Genomic DNA, 18,636 nt, shown 5'->3' on the forward strand with positions numbered 1-18,636 from the left:
GCAAACATGTGGAGAGGATAGGAAAACAAGACCAAGTCAGGGAATTTTTTTTTTTTCTTCTTCTGAAAATGCAAAACCCTGAACTACTCAAAAATACAGGATCTCTCATTATTGATGCATGGCTTTTTAAAACCCATACATCCACATAAGAAGAGATTCATTTGCATTCCTACCATGTATGAAGCGGTTCAATACTGTCTACATTAGATATGAAGCACATCTGAGTCTGTGACTGAGCCCCTCCCTTGTAGACAGAATGAAGGAATATATCATTTCAAATGAAGCCCTGCACAATCTTTCTCATGCATTTTACACTGTCTAGGAAACTCCCCCTCCAGCACTTGTTTGTTTATCACTGTTTTGACGATGAGAGGAAACAAGATCGACTGCTCTGCAGGATAAACAGAGATACAGAGCATCAACCAGGTTAGCGCAGTCCAAAGGATTTCGCCTACCTGGCCTGAGGAATGGCCGCTATCACTGCTCACAAGTGAATTAATTCCATTTGTTACTTAACAAAAATACAAGGAAACTTCACTCCCAGCTGCTTATTTTCATTTCAAATAATCGCTATTTCATTTAGATCCATGAGTTGCTATTCTGGGGCAGAGGAGAGTGAAAACCAATGTATGAGGAGTGTCTGTATTTAGATTAGTGACCTGAAGAAATAGTTCTCTGCAACCCAGACTGAGGCTGAGGCTCAGCTGAGGACACGTGTATTACCAGTGCCATCTTGTGTGTAGAGAGGTGTACTGCTGCAATATCAAACCAGACGTTCTTTTGTCACCATTCTTTTTACATTTTAAAACCACTCTACACCCTCTGTCCTTAAATGCATTTACTTTTGAATCTTTCAGAAAGACAGCAAATTTTAAAGTGGTCTATTTAAATGTAACCTTGGCTGCAGGTTGTCAAGTTAACATCCAGCATAAAGCTGCAATGGCCATGAGACTGCAGTTATCAACTCCCTTTTCTCTGTAATGTTGCAGTCAGTCTGGTGACCTGATGGTTAAATAAGCTCTCCCTGTACTGTTCCTGCTACAGGCTGGAGGCACAATAATGTCAGCCGTCATCCTTCAACTGCTCCCACTGTGAGAGGCAGCATGGCACAGCAGTAAACACTCGCGCTGTGTCAGTGGCTGCAGGCGACACAGAAATAGTCCTGCTCTCCCAGGACCCGGCTCCTGCTCCATCTTCAGGGTCTCTGACTCACTAACCAAAGGAATAGCACAGTCGTAACAGCTGTTAGTAGCCTTTCATTATTTTAGTAATCCATAACAACCTGCGCTTACCATATGGCAGCCGATCGATGAACCGCTGAACAGAAAAGCTAAGGGTCTGTTTAGATGTAATGGAGGATTGTGTGTTGCTGAATGAGAGGCTTGTGCAATGATTTCAGACTCAATTCAAACCATTTTCCCATCTGCAAAAGGCTCAGGAAGATATTTGCTGGAGTGAAGAAAGTTTGAGTGCTGGTTGTGGGTGCGCTTATGCCTGGTTTTTCTGTGTGTGCATGCGTGTGTGCATGCGTGCGTGCGTGTGTATGAAACCTATGGCAAGTGTGTGGTACACAGCTGTGCAGTGTGTGGGTGTAGACAGAACTAGGCACAGTAGGCAAGCCCTGCTGCCAGACAGCTTCCTCAACACCACCACCCCACTCCTTGACCCTGAACACAGAAACACACACACACACACACACACACAGTCAATCCAAGCCAGTGCACCCACCCCCAGCGCGCACACACACACACACACATCAACATAACATATGCTTTAACAGAACCAATCCAAGGGCAGCCTAACCCTTCCACTCGCCAACCGCTGCCTAAACATACGCACATACTCTTGTCTCCCAGCGAGCTGTGGCGACAAACTCGGCCGTAGTCAGTCAGTCAGTTCTGGTGGATGTCACATGTATTCATCCACCCACAGCAACTGGAGAAGCACTGCTCTTAAGTACAGTCCAATCAGTCTCTGGCCTGATAGTGGCTTCATTCCAGTTTCCTACTTTTTCTCTCTCTTCAGATGCCATGTGGTCGAATGTCTCCCAGAGCCGCAACAGCTCAACAACACGACACAATGGTTTCATTATTGCGACAGTAGAAATTAATTGACTTAATTTCTTTCTATTTAAATTGACATTTAATTTTTCCAAAATGTCTTCTATGGCATTTTGTCTGTTATCCTCACACAATTTCAAAACCACTTTATCTGCAACAAAACAACAAATAAAGAAGGTCTTCAGTGAAGATTTTGTTTTTAATTAGTACATTGACTTTTTCTTAAAAATCTATTCTATATTTAGCAATTTAGCATAAGGGAGGCCATTGACAACCCGAGACAAAAGAAGCAACAAAACATGAGCAGTGGACATACCTCAACATCTCATAGACAACAGTGATTTAAGGAAAAGGCAGGGCAGATATAAGAATGTATAAGAAAAAAAAAGCAGCAGATTCCCTCTCAAGGATTGACAGATTTCAATGCAAATGTAACCCAGTGTAATTATTGATTGTCAAAAAATAAGTATACATTCAGAGTGTCTTTGCAGAATCAGAGCCCTTTGGCTGATGTGGGGTTGTGAAGCAGCATTTAACTCCTGTCCTTCGGTGCCAGTGCAGATGGAGGTCAGTGTGTCTGAATGTCCTCACTCTGCAGCTACAGTCCGGGTGGAAAATACAACCAATTTAGCTTTGATACCACTCAGGATCAATATGGCTTCATCCCCAGCAGGGCCGAGGGGGCCAATCGGATGGCCTGGCTGGCTGGCCTGGGGTGTCCTTAACAAAATGGGACAGCAAATAAAGAAGGCACAGACTCGACTGACCCGAGAGCAGCAGAGGAGGAGGAGAGAAGAAAGGAGACAAGAACACACGAGAGAGGAGAGGAGGTACGATGAAAGGGGAGGAAACGAGACAAGAGAGGAGAGAAGAGACAAGAGCCGAGGAGATGAAGGGAGAGGTGAGGAGAGGAAGAGAAAAGATGAAATGAGAAAAGAACAGCACTCGTATGTCTTTGTACCAAATAACTAGACACTTCAGATATGATTTCAAAGACATATTGATTGATACATCTGACACTTTATGAATTAAACAGAACATCATGTTTGTAAATGCGTAGCCTCGACTGCTCGACTGTTGAAAAGGGTAAAGAGGTATGTCCGCTGACAGGGGGAAACAAAAAGCACATTCAGAACATGTTTAAATCAGAAACACAACAGAGGCTATCTACAATAAGAGAATATAACAGTGAAATAATGATGATGCATTGAGCACTGGGGTCCAAAAATCAAGAAAACAGCAAAGTTGATTATATGGAAAGCTATACAAATGATAAAAGTTGGTCTTACAAAAAAAAAACAAACAAAAAAAAACAAAAAAACAAACAAATATGCATCCTTGTATTAACGTTCATATTCTTTGTATTTTCCCTCATGTTTACACATGTAAATAGAAGACAAATGTGTCATTTTTATACAGAATTTAGAAATTCACAAAATAAATAAATTCGCTGCGGCCTTAAAATTGAATCTCAATTGTATATTATATGTATATATATATGTATATATATATTCATATATATTCCATTTCATATAAACAGGGTTTAAAAGGTTGGAGCCTCTGAAGAAGAGGCTGATAAAATCTATTTTATCCTGCGTACTCTCTCTTTCTCTCCATTTTTGCCTTTCAATCTTACTGTGCCTCCAGTCTGCAGCTCTATACAAATAGTTGATGTTGGACTGTCCTTGGTGGACAGAAAATGCCCATTTCCATAGTAACACAGTGTTTTAAGGCTAGGAGTAATAGAGAGCAAATGCATACCTTTTGTTTATATGAAAATAAATGAGTAATAAGTTCTTAAAAGTCTGACAGTCTGAAAAGCCATTTAGTCCGTTTTTCATCTTTTTCCCCCCAACGTTTCCAAGAAAGAGTCTTGAGCTGTTTGAACTTCCTGTAAGGCACTCTTCATTAAACTCTGAGGTGTGTGTTTTTTTCTCCACATTGGACACCATGACACAACATCCACCTGTCATCCATGGGAACAAAAAACACCCACAGTCACTCTGCATGCTCTCAGAAGTCTGATATCATTGCACCATTTGGCATTCAGTCCCCCGGTTTTGGTCCGTTGCATTCTCCTCTTTAAACATACAAGTCCAGTGAGATGTAAAGTAAGAAAACTACTAACTGGCACATTTGGTAGACAGAATCCCTGGTTTATCCGATGGCTGTTCTCCTGGGGAGGGAGGGGGGGGTGGTTTGTGTGAATGTGAGTGATATCCGTGTCTCTGTTTAAGTGTATCTGTATCTGTGTGTGTTGGGGTTCATGTCTACAGATTATAATCTCTAATCTGAAGTTTCTTAGAAAAAAACTCAACACTAAACTTTGATTTTTAAAATTAGGCACATGGTCACAAAATATGTGAGTAAACAATAAATCCTGAGGCTGACCTGAGCAACCTTTAAGAGCATAACGCTGCAAGATCCCTCGCTTCTGATCAGATCACTGTGGTAAGAAAAGAAAACATCAAGTCTGTGGGCAAAATGGATAGAATTGTTGTTTTTGGTTCAGCTTGTGCGCAAGAGAGTCTAGGCCTCTGCAGGCTCTGTCTTTATCTGGATAAAGTTTGCAGGCAGCTGGACAGACAGCGGCAGCTCCTGCAGGCCTTTGATTCCCTGCTCCGGCTGCAGGGACATCTCCCCACGCACTTCCAGTTCCTCCACAGGAGTCAGGCCCTCACCAGGGCTGCTACTCTGGGAGGAATGTCCATTAATTATAGTTTCACTTGCAGGCTCCTGGCCCTGACTTTGACTGGTATCAATAATCACAGTCCTATACTGCAGCTCTGCCTCCCCTACCTCCATTTCTTCCTTCTCAAACGTATGTGCCGTCAGTGATGGATCACCGTTCACCATCGACTGGAAGTAGCTGGGGTCCAGCAACTCCTCTTTGACCTGCAGCCCTGAGAGATCGCTGGATTTGAGCACGGTGGCAATTACGGTGCCGGGCTGCTGTGCCACCATGGTCTGGCCGCAGGTGGTGTTGATGGCGACCAGGCGGGGGAGACTGTTGAGGTTGGAAGCGGTGGAACTAATGACTCCTGGAGGGGAAGTGCAGGAGGAAGTGGTGGAGGAGGAGACAGTGGAGGAGCCCAGACTGGTGACCAGGAGCTGCTGCGGGAGGCCATCCTGCAGGCTATTGGCTCCACCTGCTAAAGAGGCCGTTTGGATGGTGAGCACATCTTTACCACCTGCTGTGGTGGAGGGCATGGTGTGGAGAATAACCTGGGGAGAGGGGGAGTGGTTGGAGTCCCCGTTGGCCAGAACAGTGGTGAGGGGAACAGACTGAAGAGAGCCGGAAGATGTCAGGACCATAGGAAGTGACGCAGGAGCAGTGATGGTCCTGAAAAGACAAGATTAACTAAATATGTGCTGGTGTTTCTTCGTCTTCCCTGACAGAGCTGTTGTAACTGAATATTCAGCTTGCATCTTTGTAAATATAGACAAGGATTATTTTATAATGGAACCCTGTTGAGGGAGTTACCCGGTGCACAGCTATGATCCTAAACAGCAGAACTAATGCCCTTATTAATATTACAAATGGCATTGTCAGCTGCACCGCAGAAATCATTATTCTCCTTGATTCCTAACTGCAGACAATGTTTAACTGCTCAGACAAAAAGCCAGATGACTGACAATACATTAATAATACAAGCAGTGGACAAAGCAAACAATGGAATCGAAAGCAAATCCGTACAACAACACAAACTGCAGCCTAAAAACATCTCCGACGGTTGGTGAAACAACAACGCTTTGTTATCAAAACATCCTGTGGGTTTGGAATAGAGCCTGTTGATACTGATACAGGTTCATACTGATGCACGAGAGTTAGAAAATTCAGATCACAATACATCGACTGACATGATTTTTTCTTTAGATAAAGACATAACAAACACAAATCTTTTGGGTAAGGATCCCTTACAGGAACAGTTTGATATTTTGTGAAATACAAAAGCTAATTTGCTTTCTTGCACCGAGTTAGATGAACAGACTGATACCACTCTCGTGTCTGCCCGTTCTCCAATTAGCATGTTATATTTCATTTAATTTAATCCATACAAAAACCGAAGTGTAAAAACAACATGTTGCGGTTTGATCAGGTGTAAACTCCTGGAACTATTTCTTGGCCGGGAACAGTAACTTCCTAGAGCCTTTTTGTCAATGTGAGCAGAGCCAGACTAGCCGATTCCCCCTATTTACAATCTTTATGCTAAGCTAAGCTAAGCTAACTGAAATGAAAGCATTCCTCACTTAACTTACAGACACTCTCAATATGATTTACAGTGTGGAAACAGTGGGTATTGTGTTCTTCTTACCTCATAGCTTGTGCTGGATCTTGGACACCCGACACTTGATTTGCGTGCAACACATGAACAGACTGAAGGAGATGCGCGGCGTGTCCACCATTAGCTTCCTGGTATAGACATTCATCATTAGGCTCCTTCTTCATCTGCTTCACTGAGACTTGGTGTTGACCATGAGCCCGCCCGTGCCCTTTGGAACCTCCACGGACCACAGACCTCCCATTGGTAGATCTCTGGTTACCGTAGCCGGCGTTGGCGTCTGAGCTCGTGTCTTCATCCTCAATCACAACCAGATCAGGTGGCATCTCCTTAAACTGGTACACCAGCCGCTGCCCCTCCACTTTAGCCAGGATGCCTCTTTGATAATAGTACCTAGAGGAGAAAGCAGATAAGGAGCTGTTTAACACGTTATAGACATGATCATCATTCAAATCTAACAGCCTCATAAAAATATGAACATGTCTGTGGGATCATGTCTGCAGGGTTCAGAGCTAAATGGGAGCTAATGTGCGTGACAACGGCGCTTTGGAAAATGGTGCTCATCTGTATGTTCGTCTTACCTAAGAGCTCTTCCCATGGTCTCATAGTTCATGTCAGGCTTGTTCTTGTGTTTGCCCCACAGCTTTGAAACTGCTTTGGAGTCCACTAGCTTAAAGATGCCTTTCTCCCGCTGTGTCCACTTGATGTATTTGGGACAGGTGTTTTTATCCTGCAGTAAAGCCAGAAGGAATTCCCACAGGTAGATGGTGTTGCCTGCAAATTCAGGGAGGGGGATAAATTAAGTCATGTTTTTTACATTCAAGCACATCGTACATCCATGGTGAGGCCTTAGAGCTGTGCTACAGACATCTATCTTTTCTTTTCTTTTTTTTTTTTTAGCAATTTTCAGAGTTTTACTTAAAAATATTACATGGCAGCTACAGGGTTACAGGAGAAACGACTTGTGTAACTGTTGTGTGTGTGCATGTGTGCCTTGGAAGGGAATTAATTATACCAAGCCTGGGAGTAGATTACTCTAATTTGCAAGATACTGTGGCCAGAAGTGGTTAAAAACAGCATCGCTCCCAGCAGTCACTTGAATCCCAGACACGGTGACAGGGTGATGTATATGTGTGCAGCTGAACCTGCCGTCTCCAGCCCCCTCCTCTTTGTGTCACACTGTATGGTGCAATGAGGGTTCACATCAAGCAGCACTAGTCTGCCTCTATCAGTGGAGCATCAGCGTGCCCTCCAGCCTACAATCACTTCTGTTTCCCTGTGAAACACAGCACTCTGAGAGTCCCTCATCCATTAACTCGGCCAGATTCAACCCGGCCGGACTGCAGGGGTTGAGGACTGCTGTTTGCACACTCCACAGGAGGAAACAGAGCGTACACAAGAGGGGGAGAGACCTTGATTTTTATTGGCTCATTACAGAGAAGCGGACTAGTTAGTGAGGCTTACCTTTGCCCTCTTTGCTCTTCTTCCTGAGTGGCAGGTTAGGGGTGGTGATAGGGGAGCAGGGACGCACCGCCCGCGGCTTCCGGACTATGATTCAAATTGAGGGGTGGCATGTTATAAGGTCACAGTGAAATCATCCAATTACTTACAACACTGAAACTTTATCACAGGAGATCATTGCTGTGTTGTAACAGGGAGGAGGAGCACACTGTTACCTTTGCTTTTTTTCTGAGGTTTTAATGAAGTTTTTTGGGGAATCTCATCCATGGATGAAGTGTCCTCGTCTAGGGACACGTCAAGGGCACTGTTGTCCATCTGGTCGGGCCTCAGTGGGGCATATGTCAGCTCTGACTCCAGCAGAGTGCCATAGGAGTGAACTGAACATAAATAAGACAAACAGGAACACAGACAAACCATGAATACACCACGAAGATCGAGTCGAATGCTCCAGATATGATTAATGTGGGATCAAAACTGAAATATTTTTGCACCATTTCTGAAACTGTAACAACGCAAATGAACTTACTCATACGTTTCTCATCCAAAATGTTGTTTGGAGACTCCATGTTGAGAAGAGCTGCCGCAGCCTCGTTTGTCTCCATGCTGTCCTCTGCACCTGAGACCGTTGTTTCTGTGCACCAGACAAAGACAAATTCATGAGGTCCCTGCAGGTAAATTCTTTTTTCATATATTGTGGTATTTCAGTTTGTCTGTGTCTTTATCAGATACATCAGATATATCTGAAGGAATTAATCGAATTTTAAAGGTGACATCAAGATCTATAAAAAATTAATGGTACAAAAAAAAAGGGAAATATTGTAAGTTTCCAAGAAAGAACAAAGTAATTTGATAATGATTTAGGAAAATATGAATATCTTTCAAAGAAAAGTTCCATTTAAACACAAATACTTATTCATTCTTCATTCATTTATCATCGGAAAGGTTGTCCTTCATGTATGCTGAATTGTCTGCTTTGCATTTTTATATATTCAGGTAGCCTACTGTTTACTCATTAAAGACTCTCTAGGTTATGCTAGTGATTAACTGTAATTAAATAAGTGAAGACTGTTTTTGATTCCTGATAATTAGTATCAAATTGCATTGTTCTTTCCCAGAAACGTTTTGGAAATTGTGGAGCAGGGCCCCGGTTTCTGTGATCCATCTTAAGACTAAGATGATCCAGGTCCAGGTGTATATATATGATGAGATTCACATTTGTTTCATTAACAATTAAAAAAAAGAAACAGATTTAGTTGTGAATTTAGACGTAAACTGATTTAAAAAAAAAAAAAAGGTAGATAAGATAGCAAAGTAAAATATCTTTACCTGAGAGGTCCACCCCTCCCACCAAGATGGATGACTCCTCCACCACGTGGAGGGTGGTGTCCACCATGATGCCGTTGGGCACTTCATCCGACTCCAGGCCTGAGTAGACCTGCAGCAGATCGGCTGCAGGCACCTGTTCAACAATCACCGCTGGGAATACTGATGGGTCGTCCAGCTAAATGGAAAGAGAACACACACACACACACACACACACACACACACACACACACACACACACACACACACACACAAACAAAGATACACACATAGAGAAAGGTATGAGATGTCGCAACACCGGCGCTACAACTGGGAGGCAAGGGACAGATGGTCTTTGCGAATACATACGTGTAAATCCAATAAAAACGCCATTAATTCCTCCACTACACGTCATAAATGCAATATAAATACCACAGATGACATCAGATTAATGTTATAACCCGATCTGGTCTCTTATTTTTATTGCCTTGTAAAATATTGTAGATTCATACTCAATTTCAGCTAATATGGAGGCACATAGCATGGAGGAAAGCTCATTTCTGTGGTGTTGCAGCAGCCCACAGGGACCCGCTGAAGAAGACAGGAACCAGATGTTTGATTTGGCCTACTTCTCCTGAGAAGTTAATCTTATGCTCAGAAATTATATAAGCCCAAATGAATGTTAATGGATCAATCATGAACTGCAGGCAAACGCCCCCTTCATCATGTCCTAAACGTGCTTTGGGAATTCCAACCTTGCCGTCTCATTTCAGGCACGGCACAGCCTGATGCAGAAAAGGAGCAGGGGGAGTTTGGTCCAAACCACGGAGGAACAACTAAGAGGCACAACAGACCAGAGAGCTCCTCAAACACACACGTGTCAAGAGTCCTCGCTGGGCGTTTGGTTCGTGTCAATGTGAGGGACATGGGGACTAACTCAGTCCTATGAATAAGTGGGTCATACGGTCCTCTAAAGCTCTCAGTTTGAGACTTAAGTGAGCTGTCGCTTTGTATGAAATACATTCAGCATCGGAGGCAAAGGCGGATCTGATTCAGAAATCATCAAATTAAATTAAATTTTTAATCCATAATCATGATTTTTGTTTTAAATGAAAAAGGTCACCTCAGGTTGCAGTTTGATTCAAAACCACTCAGGGTCAACTGACCACCAGGAGATGGCAGCAGACTACACTACACTACACTACACTACAAACTGTGCAGAGATCATTTCTTTTACCATGTCGGTGCCAAGCAGCTAATGAAACTGCTTTGGCTAAACCAGAGTTTTCTAAATGTGCATCAGAGTGATCAGAGAGCAACTTAATGCCACCAGCAACTTAATGCCACCAGACATAGACCTATCTGAAAAAACAAGACAATTTGCTGGACTGTTGTTTTTCATTAGAACTTGTCACAACACCCTCATGTACAAAACACTGAAACACTGAAAAGCAGAAAGAAAGAAAATGTTAACCAGCAACCTGTTTTTTCTCTTTAAATAGATGTTTGTGTTATTCAGTATTCTATCTAAATTTAAACCAACCAGACAATGTAGAAGAACAAAAGCACATTCTTACAGTGATGGTGTGATTAAAGGGAGAAATAGACAAGACAAAAAGGTGAAGTAAGAGAAACATGAATAAAGGCGTATCTGTCTCTTTGCACAAGTGTCCATTGTTGGTTTGGACCTCGAGGCATACCAGGTGTCTGGGCCTTGAGTCGTGGGGGTGAGAAGAGGGGGCAATGGAGCCAGATACACACCCATTTCAGCTACACTTTAACCAGCAGACTAACAGACTGGCTCGTTATTTGGACATTGCGTTAAACGGTTAGTCCTTCTAAGCAGCACCGGCAGTAATTAGCCAAAGCTGTTCATTAGTTGAACATATGCTCTGTACGTACTGTAGTGTAGGCGTCTGTGGGTATAGAGCAAGATTTGGAAGATCAGCAACAAACACCTTGTGTCATCTCGGCAGCGAAACCACGAGGCCTCCTGGGGCTAATAAAAACCCATGGTTTTGCTTTGACTACAGGCGCTATCAATGTCTCACTGATATACACTGAATGTTTCCCATTAATCGGAGTCTTTGGTAGACATATTATCAGATAGCTAGACGGGGAGGCTACCACATCTCCCCGCCTGAACTTAAATGATGTTTGCTGTCCTTGTGTGGCATTTTGACTGTTGGTCTGCTGAGCTCATGAAACATCGAAACGACACCTCCCCCCTCCCATGAAACGCTGAGTCCCACACAGTTTGCTGACAGAGTGAGAGACGTCTGGAGAGGCTGTCTCTACAGATCCTGTTTTTGCTGGGAACACCTTTAGACTATTCTTGTGTTGTCATGTAAACTAAGTTTTGATTTGACAATTTGAAAAGTGCTTTGCGATGCGTAAAGAACTACAGAGAAGAGAAACTTGTTGTTTAAAGGCGTCACGTTGTGAAAAAGCGGGGCTCTCAGGGAGGACCGTGAGACATGTAACACAGTCTGACAAATAATATTCAACATCATAAAGGTTTTAACAGCTTCTTCCTCTTTGTTGACTTGGATAGTGTTTCTAGTAGGGAAACAACAAGTGCGATAAGAATCAGGTCGATTTGCATTTTTGAGTTCCTCATTCTGCCTCTAAAAGCAACAGCATCTGTGCAGGTTGCCCCCCACCACCACCACCATCACCACCACCACCGCCACACCCTACTCTCTTCTGCTTTACCTGCTCAGCCACAATGGAGTCCAACTGTCTGTACACTTACAATACCCTCAGATTCACAACAGTTGACAAAGTGTATCTGCCTGCAGCGTGAGAGATGCTATTTTTTTTTTTTTACCTAAAAGCCAGATACGTTTGTTTCTGTAGCTTGAAACTTTTATTTTTTATTTCAAATTAAGAGAACAAATTGCAGAGCTACCTGTAGTTGAATCAGAGATTGTGTACAAAATAACAAAGCTAAGTATCACCCTGCAGTCAATACATGATACACCCAAGGGAGCTACTTATTGACCTAAAAACCAATACAGCAAGGCTAATCATTAAAGAACCTACTCTATGATTTCACTCAGCTCCAACAGCTTTATTGTGGCCTAAATAAATCTTTACAACAGCCAGAAGAAACAAAATGGCCACTGCGGCACTACATTAGTGCAGTGCATTACAGCGTGTTGTTCCTTTTTAGGGGTATTTTCAGGACTTGGTAAATAGGGGCATACTGCTTGCATAACAGGCTAAGTGGGTGCAGCAAGGAACAAAACCGTAGCCCTTGAACAATGCAAGACCTTTTCGTGGAATTATCCCGTGCCTTTCAAGCAGCCTGGTAACTGGTCTGTCAGGTTAGGCCTGAACCGGTGCTATTCAGGGATCCAGTGACAACTCGTCACTCTAGATACACACATACAAACACCGGTACACATAAACACACATACATCCACACTTACAATCAAGCCTGCTCCACAGGATTCAGACACGGGTGTGGGGATGAGATAACTGCACACCTGACCAGGCAATGAAAAGACACATAGGCACAGGTTCACATCGTATCCACACACAGTAACCTTTCTGTCATAAACACATTCGCGGCCAAGCCCCACCCTTTCCCTCCCACGCACCCCAGCCTCGCTGCAGGTTTTTCCTTTCCATGTCTGTGTTCCCAACAGCCCACACTCGTCCTCCCAGACCTCCTCTCTGCTCCATCCTCCCCTCCGCCTGCCTCGTTCCCCAGCATGTTCTCAGAGTTGAAGATCACAGGCCCTGAGTCACAGCTATTCCTGCCCCAGTGACCATGCTGTTTACACAAGTTTTGTTTGTCTTACATTTATCAACAAAATCACATACAGTACATCTGGTTAAAATGGCCCAAAGGTCTTTTGATCAAATAAAAAATATTGATTACAAGCCCCTCAAAAGTTTCAGTTGTGGCTTCTCCACTGTCATATATACCTGATTGATTTCGTCCATCCCATTGCTGGCGAATTCAAACACCAGCTCACTGGGCTGCACCGCAGTCGTCATGGCGGTGGAGTTCAGAGGGCAGGGAGCAGCCTGAAATATCTCGGCCGTGACTACTCCGGCTTCTGTCTCTGCACAGAGAGCGACTCAGCTTCGCCTCACAAAATGGCTTCCCTGTCGTCGTCGTCCTCCTCCTCCTGTTCTCGAACCCGCAGCGGTTAGTGCTCCGAGAGAGAGAGACCACGAACCGAGTTTCAGAGGAGTGCTGTGGCCCAGGAGGGAGCAGCCTCGTCCCTCTCTGACACGGAGGCTGGGTCCCGCTGCGCCTGGAGCATCTACACCTGGCAGAGAGAGAGAGAAAGAGAGAGAGAGAAAGAGAAAGAGAGAGAGAGAGAGAGATAGGGGCTAAGTTTATTTTCACTGAGAGACAAGAGAGGCAGGGGGAGCAGAGACAGTACGGTGTAAAGTAGTAAAGATGGCAAGTGTTTCTGAGGCCTAAACTCATCATACAAATAATAATAGAGGTTTAAGGCAGCAAACACATATGACACTGACTAATTCCTGCCTCCCTGCTTGACAAGCCCTCTAATAAACTCAAAGCAAGACCAAGGGAAAAAAACAGGTTTCCCTAATGTGTTGTAATTGTTTTAGAAAGCTATTAGAAAGATTTTTATCTTATGTTTACTATAAATACCTATTCTAATTTAAATATCAGAGATGTGATGCCGTCCTCATCCATCTGCTCATTTTAGGCTCTGAGGCCTAAAAACTGAAACTATGGACAGGGAAACAGATAGATCTTCTAAATAATCTAGGGCTGCATCAAACTCCTATTTTCATTATTGATTAATCTGTCAATGCGCTTCTTTGCCTGACAAACAATCGCAAAATCACTACTTACTATAATGTAAGACCAAGAAAAGCGGCAAAATGTCAAATCTGAGAAGCTGGAACCATCAGCTGTTTGGAATTATTTCTTGAAATGTAATTTAAATCAATTATCACAATAGTTGCCCGTTAATCTTCTGTCACTGATCAATTAATCAGTGTAGCCATAAACTAAGCACAACAACATATTGGCGCGTACGCAGCAGGATCAGGAGGAGAGCACGGTTTATTCTGATTTAATCACTAACGCCTCTCATTTCAGAGCAGACTCCCCTCAGCGCACCACCCTAGATCATGAGGAGACGGGCTGATATTATGATCACATGAAGGGGTGGCGGGGCAGAGAGGGTGTGAACAAACACTCCCTCTATACAGAACTACACACACACACACACACACACACACACAGGTGAGAGATCACTCGTTTGATGACGCTGTGGAAGCCCCTCTGTGCTGACCCTCGGGGAGTCACTGTCATCACAGGCAGCGGGGGAGAGAAAACTGGAGGTCGTGTGCTTGTTAGTTTGTGTGTGTGGAGGTGTGTCCCAACAACCTGATACCCAAAGGCAGGTTTGGGGACTAAAGGATGGGAGGGGCTGATGTTGATCAAGAGACCCCAGGGCCAAACACACACACACACACACACACACACACATACACACACCCCCCACCCCCATCTTTCCCACAGACCAAAGAGCTGGCAGGAGTAGAGAATTTAGAGATGGCAATGTTTAGTACACCCCCTCCACCACACACACACACACACACACACACACACACACACACACACACACACACACACACACACGTGCACGCACACACACAAACACACACACCATCCCTGCTTTTTCCAGTGCTGCAGGGTGGAGCTTATTTGCTTTGAAATGCCTGTGTGACTGACAAAGTTGCATACCAGGCCAAATTGTATTTAGAAGGCAGGGGGTAACAGGAGGAGAGGTAATAGAAAACGAACACACGGGCCAAACAAATGTTGCGATTTAGTTTATCTTTCTGCTAAGCATCCAGACAGAATATTAACATGCGGCCGGGGTCTGGAAAGCATCAGTTTGGGAGACAGAAAAGAGACTAGTGTTTCACTCCAGTCAGTCTCTCTTGCTGTCTCTGCTGGGCAGGGTCCATGTCCACTCCTGCCAGAGCTGGATGCTGCTGCCATCTGTCTGGAGTGCCCTGGTCCTCTTGGCATATGAGAGTGTGACAAGACATTACCAGTCTCTAGCAGAAAAGAGGGGATATACTGTATGGGGTTTCCAAATGGAGGAAGATGTATAAATCATGTAGCAAAGAAAAGACAAAAAAAAAAAAAGAAAACGTGGGTTGACATGTGTGTGCCTTATCCATTTATAATTCCCCATAGACCACACACACATATTTGAAGCAGATGCCCTCGTGTGCCCTCTGTGAAGCTGGACCAACACACCCCATGTGGGATAAGGCAAATGTGCAGCGGTCTGTATCACATGGGATCACTCTGCGATTGCCCTGCCCAGCCTCGCTGCCTCATCCCAGATCTGAGGAGATACTATCACTAAACCAACAGGCGCTCTCTGTAACTGAGCATCTTAGTTCCCCTTTTGAACTGTCAGTTTGTGTTAGAGTTACAGACATTTATGGGGCTGATGGTGTGAATGTAATGCTTGCGGGCTTGACTGTGGGTAAACGATGAAAAAAAAAACCATCAGCATTTTAATTAACGGGTTATCAGATGACATGGAGCAGACTGTTATCAAATCTTAAAATCATCATGTTGAATCAAGATAGAAGTAAACAGTATTTCTTTCACTCTCCGTTTCCCATGTCTTGTGTGTTGTCTGCTTCATACTCCAGTGTATCAGACTGTGACAGTGTTTGCATGTGTGTATTTTGTATATCCCTCCTGTCAGTGCTTCATTGATCGGGATGGCCCAGTTGGCATGGTGCTAACAGCAGACAGGGATACAAGAGAGCCAGCCATTAGTCAGACACAGTCTGCACATTATCCCCAAGCACATGACAACAGCTGCCTTGTCCCAGCACAGGGGCAGGGTTGTAACTGCACTTACTACGTCATGAAGAGGAGAAGAGGAGGAGAACAGCGAAGGGAGGGATTTCACTGGGATGTTAGTCAATGCGTAATAGTCCAAAGAGCAAATAGACTGCCTGTGACTCGCTCTGGGTGGGGCCTTCTTTTGACAGACTTCAGTATTTTAGTGTGGTTACCAGGCGGGGCATCCTGCTGAGGTCTACAGCACGAACTGTGTAACTCTGGTGTCCAGTATTTAAATCCAACCAAACACATGTGCTGCATGTCATCTCCCTTTCTCTCTCTCCCCTTGTAATTCCTGCTAGTGCCTGCTGGTAAAAACTTAATGAAGGTAAAATGCCATTAAAAAAACCTGCTGAAACAATTAGATAATTACTTAATAGACATATCATTAAATAACTATTCTAATAACACATTAATCATTTGCTTTGTTTGTTTGTTGCTTGTTTTTTTTGGGGCCCGTTGAGGGCAGAGGAACAAGCTGTACTTAAAGTTTATCACCTCGGTTGTTATGGTGAACAGTCTCCTTTTTACACATCCAGCAGACACTGAGCATCAGCATTTTGCTCCTAAATGCTCCACTATGTTCACGAGCTAGTTGTTAACTGTGTTTGTCATCTACTTGGTGGCGAGCAGGTAGTGTACAATCAGTTTTTAGAGGGAAAACAGTTTTTGGGTCGTAAAACCAAAACAATGAGCTGAAAGACGTTAAAACCTCAAACCATCTTGTGCGATGTGAGGATTTAAATATTCTTTTCTGACTCTTTATAATAAACTGAATCTATTTGACTTTTTTTTTTTTAACTTTTGATGGAAACAGTTGGTAGCTGACTCTTTGTGATGAGCATCTGTTCCTAATGTCTGACATTATGTACAGTGGCAACCACCAATTATTTTCATTATTGTTTAACAGAATAATTTAAAGATTATCATTACTACGGTCAGCTGATAGTGCGCCTCCATCCTGGCCCGTCGTCATGTGATCATGCTGATGTCTTTTTTAATCAATCTCCTCTCTTGCGGCAATTACGACTATCTGTTATATATGGCAGCCTGTTGTGCAGCAGACTGAGGAGGAGTATGAAGCAAACATTGGCCTACTCCACCCCTACAGCATGGTGACTGCCAGTCGCAATAACAACCAATTAGAGTCAGGATTCATGAACAAATGGAGCATTCCCAGAAGGCCCTACTTCCCCCGCTTTAGTCTCTTCAGCTGAGCTCATTGTTGACCATGAAAGGAGGTAATTTAAGCCAATTGAATGACTATGCAATGACTCACCCTGCATGTGGTGAGTGCAAACATTGATGCAAGAAAAGGACCAGGGCAAACTTTACTTATCAGCCATTTTCAGCTCAGGTTACAAATATGCAGATTCCCGCAGGTGACATTATTGTTCAGCAGTGTACTGGGAGGCCTGTGATTCGACAGCACAGGACATATGGATGGCTGCTGTCACAGACAAGAGAGGCTGGTATTCTTGGTATTTGAAATGTTTTTTCCCCCCACTAAAAGGTAGAGACGGTGCAGATCTGACTGGTAAAAACTGAAATGGACATGAATCAAGAGTCTTCCTGGAAGGTTTCAAAACTGACAGAAGCCGTGATTTTGTTCTGAGACACATTTCAGTAGCAACAGGAAGAAATCTCAGCCTTACATGAGTCCTACAAAGGTTTAGTTTTCCCTGTTCAGCTGTGCGGAGAAACACCAATGTGCAAGATGGCAGAAAATGTGTGGGCTTACCACTGCCATGTTATTGAATGGTTGTCAGCACAGACATGCTGTTTTTGCAGGATCCTCCTGGTTCCTGTAAAGGAAATGACTCAGTGATATGAAGCTCAAGCTCATTCCTGAAGCCCTCCGATAGCCCGTGTAAGCATCACACCATCCTGGTCATCATTTCTGGACAGCAGTTCCCATTTCAGCATGTTTTACCCAGATGTCCTTAAACTAAGCACCAGCATGTAACAATAGCATTTTTAGCATCATGGAAAATTGCTCAAACAACCATTTCAGCTGAGTAAAAACACAGCTTACTCTGTATATTCTGCATTTTGAGATAAGACAAAACATTGTAGGCAGTGTTGACTGAATTATTAGGAGTTGTATCAACACCAGACAAAACATGCACAGAGCTGGTTTTCACCACTGCTACAGCACTGTCAGCAGCACCAAAACTGTTTTGTATACAGCACTTTCTGGGCATCCTACATTTTACTCACCACCCAGCATTGCACAATACAGCATGTCTCACCATGTTTCAAACTGCAACTCAACTTTATTGAAGTGAATAAAGGACTGCTTTCAGTGCAATCCTGAGGCCTCACCATGCGTGTGGCGATAAAATGGCAGAAACAGGCACAGAGGCAGGCACAGACGCTGCTTAACAGCATGCAGCTGCAGAACACAAGGCATCAGAAACACAGACAAGAGGGCACTGCGTCCGAGCCAGCACCCACTGTGTCTGTCTTACACTAGGAGGCATTTCACTCTGCCGTGCCAGGGCCAAATGAAGACTGAAGAAGAAAAAAAAAAAAAACGTCACCTCGAGCATAGGCTTTCAGAAAGAGAATGGAATTTAATCTCATCTCCTGCAAACCTTGTACTTTTCCACTCAGGCTTCAGGCTGTGGGAGAAGGACCCGTGCCTTCCTGT

At 43.8% G+C, this 18,636-nt stretch overlaps 1 protein-coding gene across 3 annotated transcripts in view; it reads right to left on the reverse strand.

The window, feature by feature from the left end:
* Nucleotides 1-2,240: 2,240 nt before the first annotated feature.
* The window catches only part of LOC111232469 (ETS-related transcription factor Elf-1-like), a 38,754-nt gene continuing 22,358 nt past the window's right edge, over nt 2,241-18,636 (reverse strand). For 2 of the 3 annotated variants that reach the window (XM_022760006.1, XM_022760005.1), the window contains exons 2-10: nt 13,043-13,392; nt 12,541-12,597; nt 9,131-9,305; nt 8,331-8,435; nt 8,020-8,181; nt 7,808-7,891; nt 6,925-7,117; nt 6,377-6,736; nt 2,241-5,403 (exon numbers count right to left, since the gene is read on the reverse strand). In XM_022760006.1, the coding sequence (XP_022615727.1) occupies nt 4,590-5,403; nt 6,377-6,736; nt 6,925-7,117; nt 7,808-7,891; nt 8,020-8,181; nt 8,331-8,435; nt 9,131-9,305; nt 12,541-12,597; nt 13,043-13,114 (2,022 nt within the window). In that variant the 5' untranslated portion in view covers nt 13,115-13,392 and the 3' untranslated portion in view covers nt 2,241-4,589. The remainder of the gene's footprint in view (nt 5,404-6,376; nt 6,737-6,924; nt 7,118-7,807; nt 7,892-8,019; nt 8,182-8,330; nt 8,436-9,130; nt 9,306-12,540; nt 12,598-13,042; nt 13,393-18,636) is intronic. The other variant, XM_022760007.1, reaches the window with a different exon arrangement.

Source organism: Seriola dumerili, unplaced genomic scaffold (genome assembly GCF_002260705.1).
Source record: "Seriola dumerili isolate Sdu_G_001 unplaced genomic scaffold, Sdu_1.0 BDQW01000331.1, whole genome shotgun sequence".
NCBI lineage: Eukaryota > Metazoa > Chordata > Actinopteri > Carangiformes > Carangidae > Seriola > Seriola dumerili.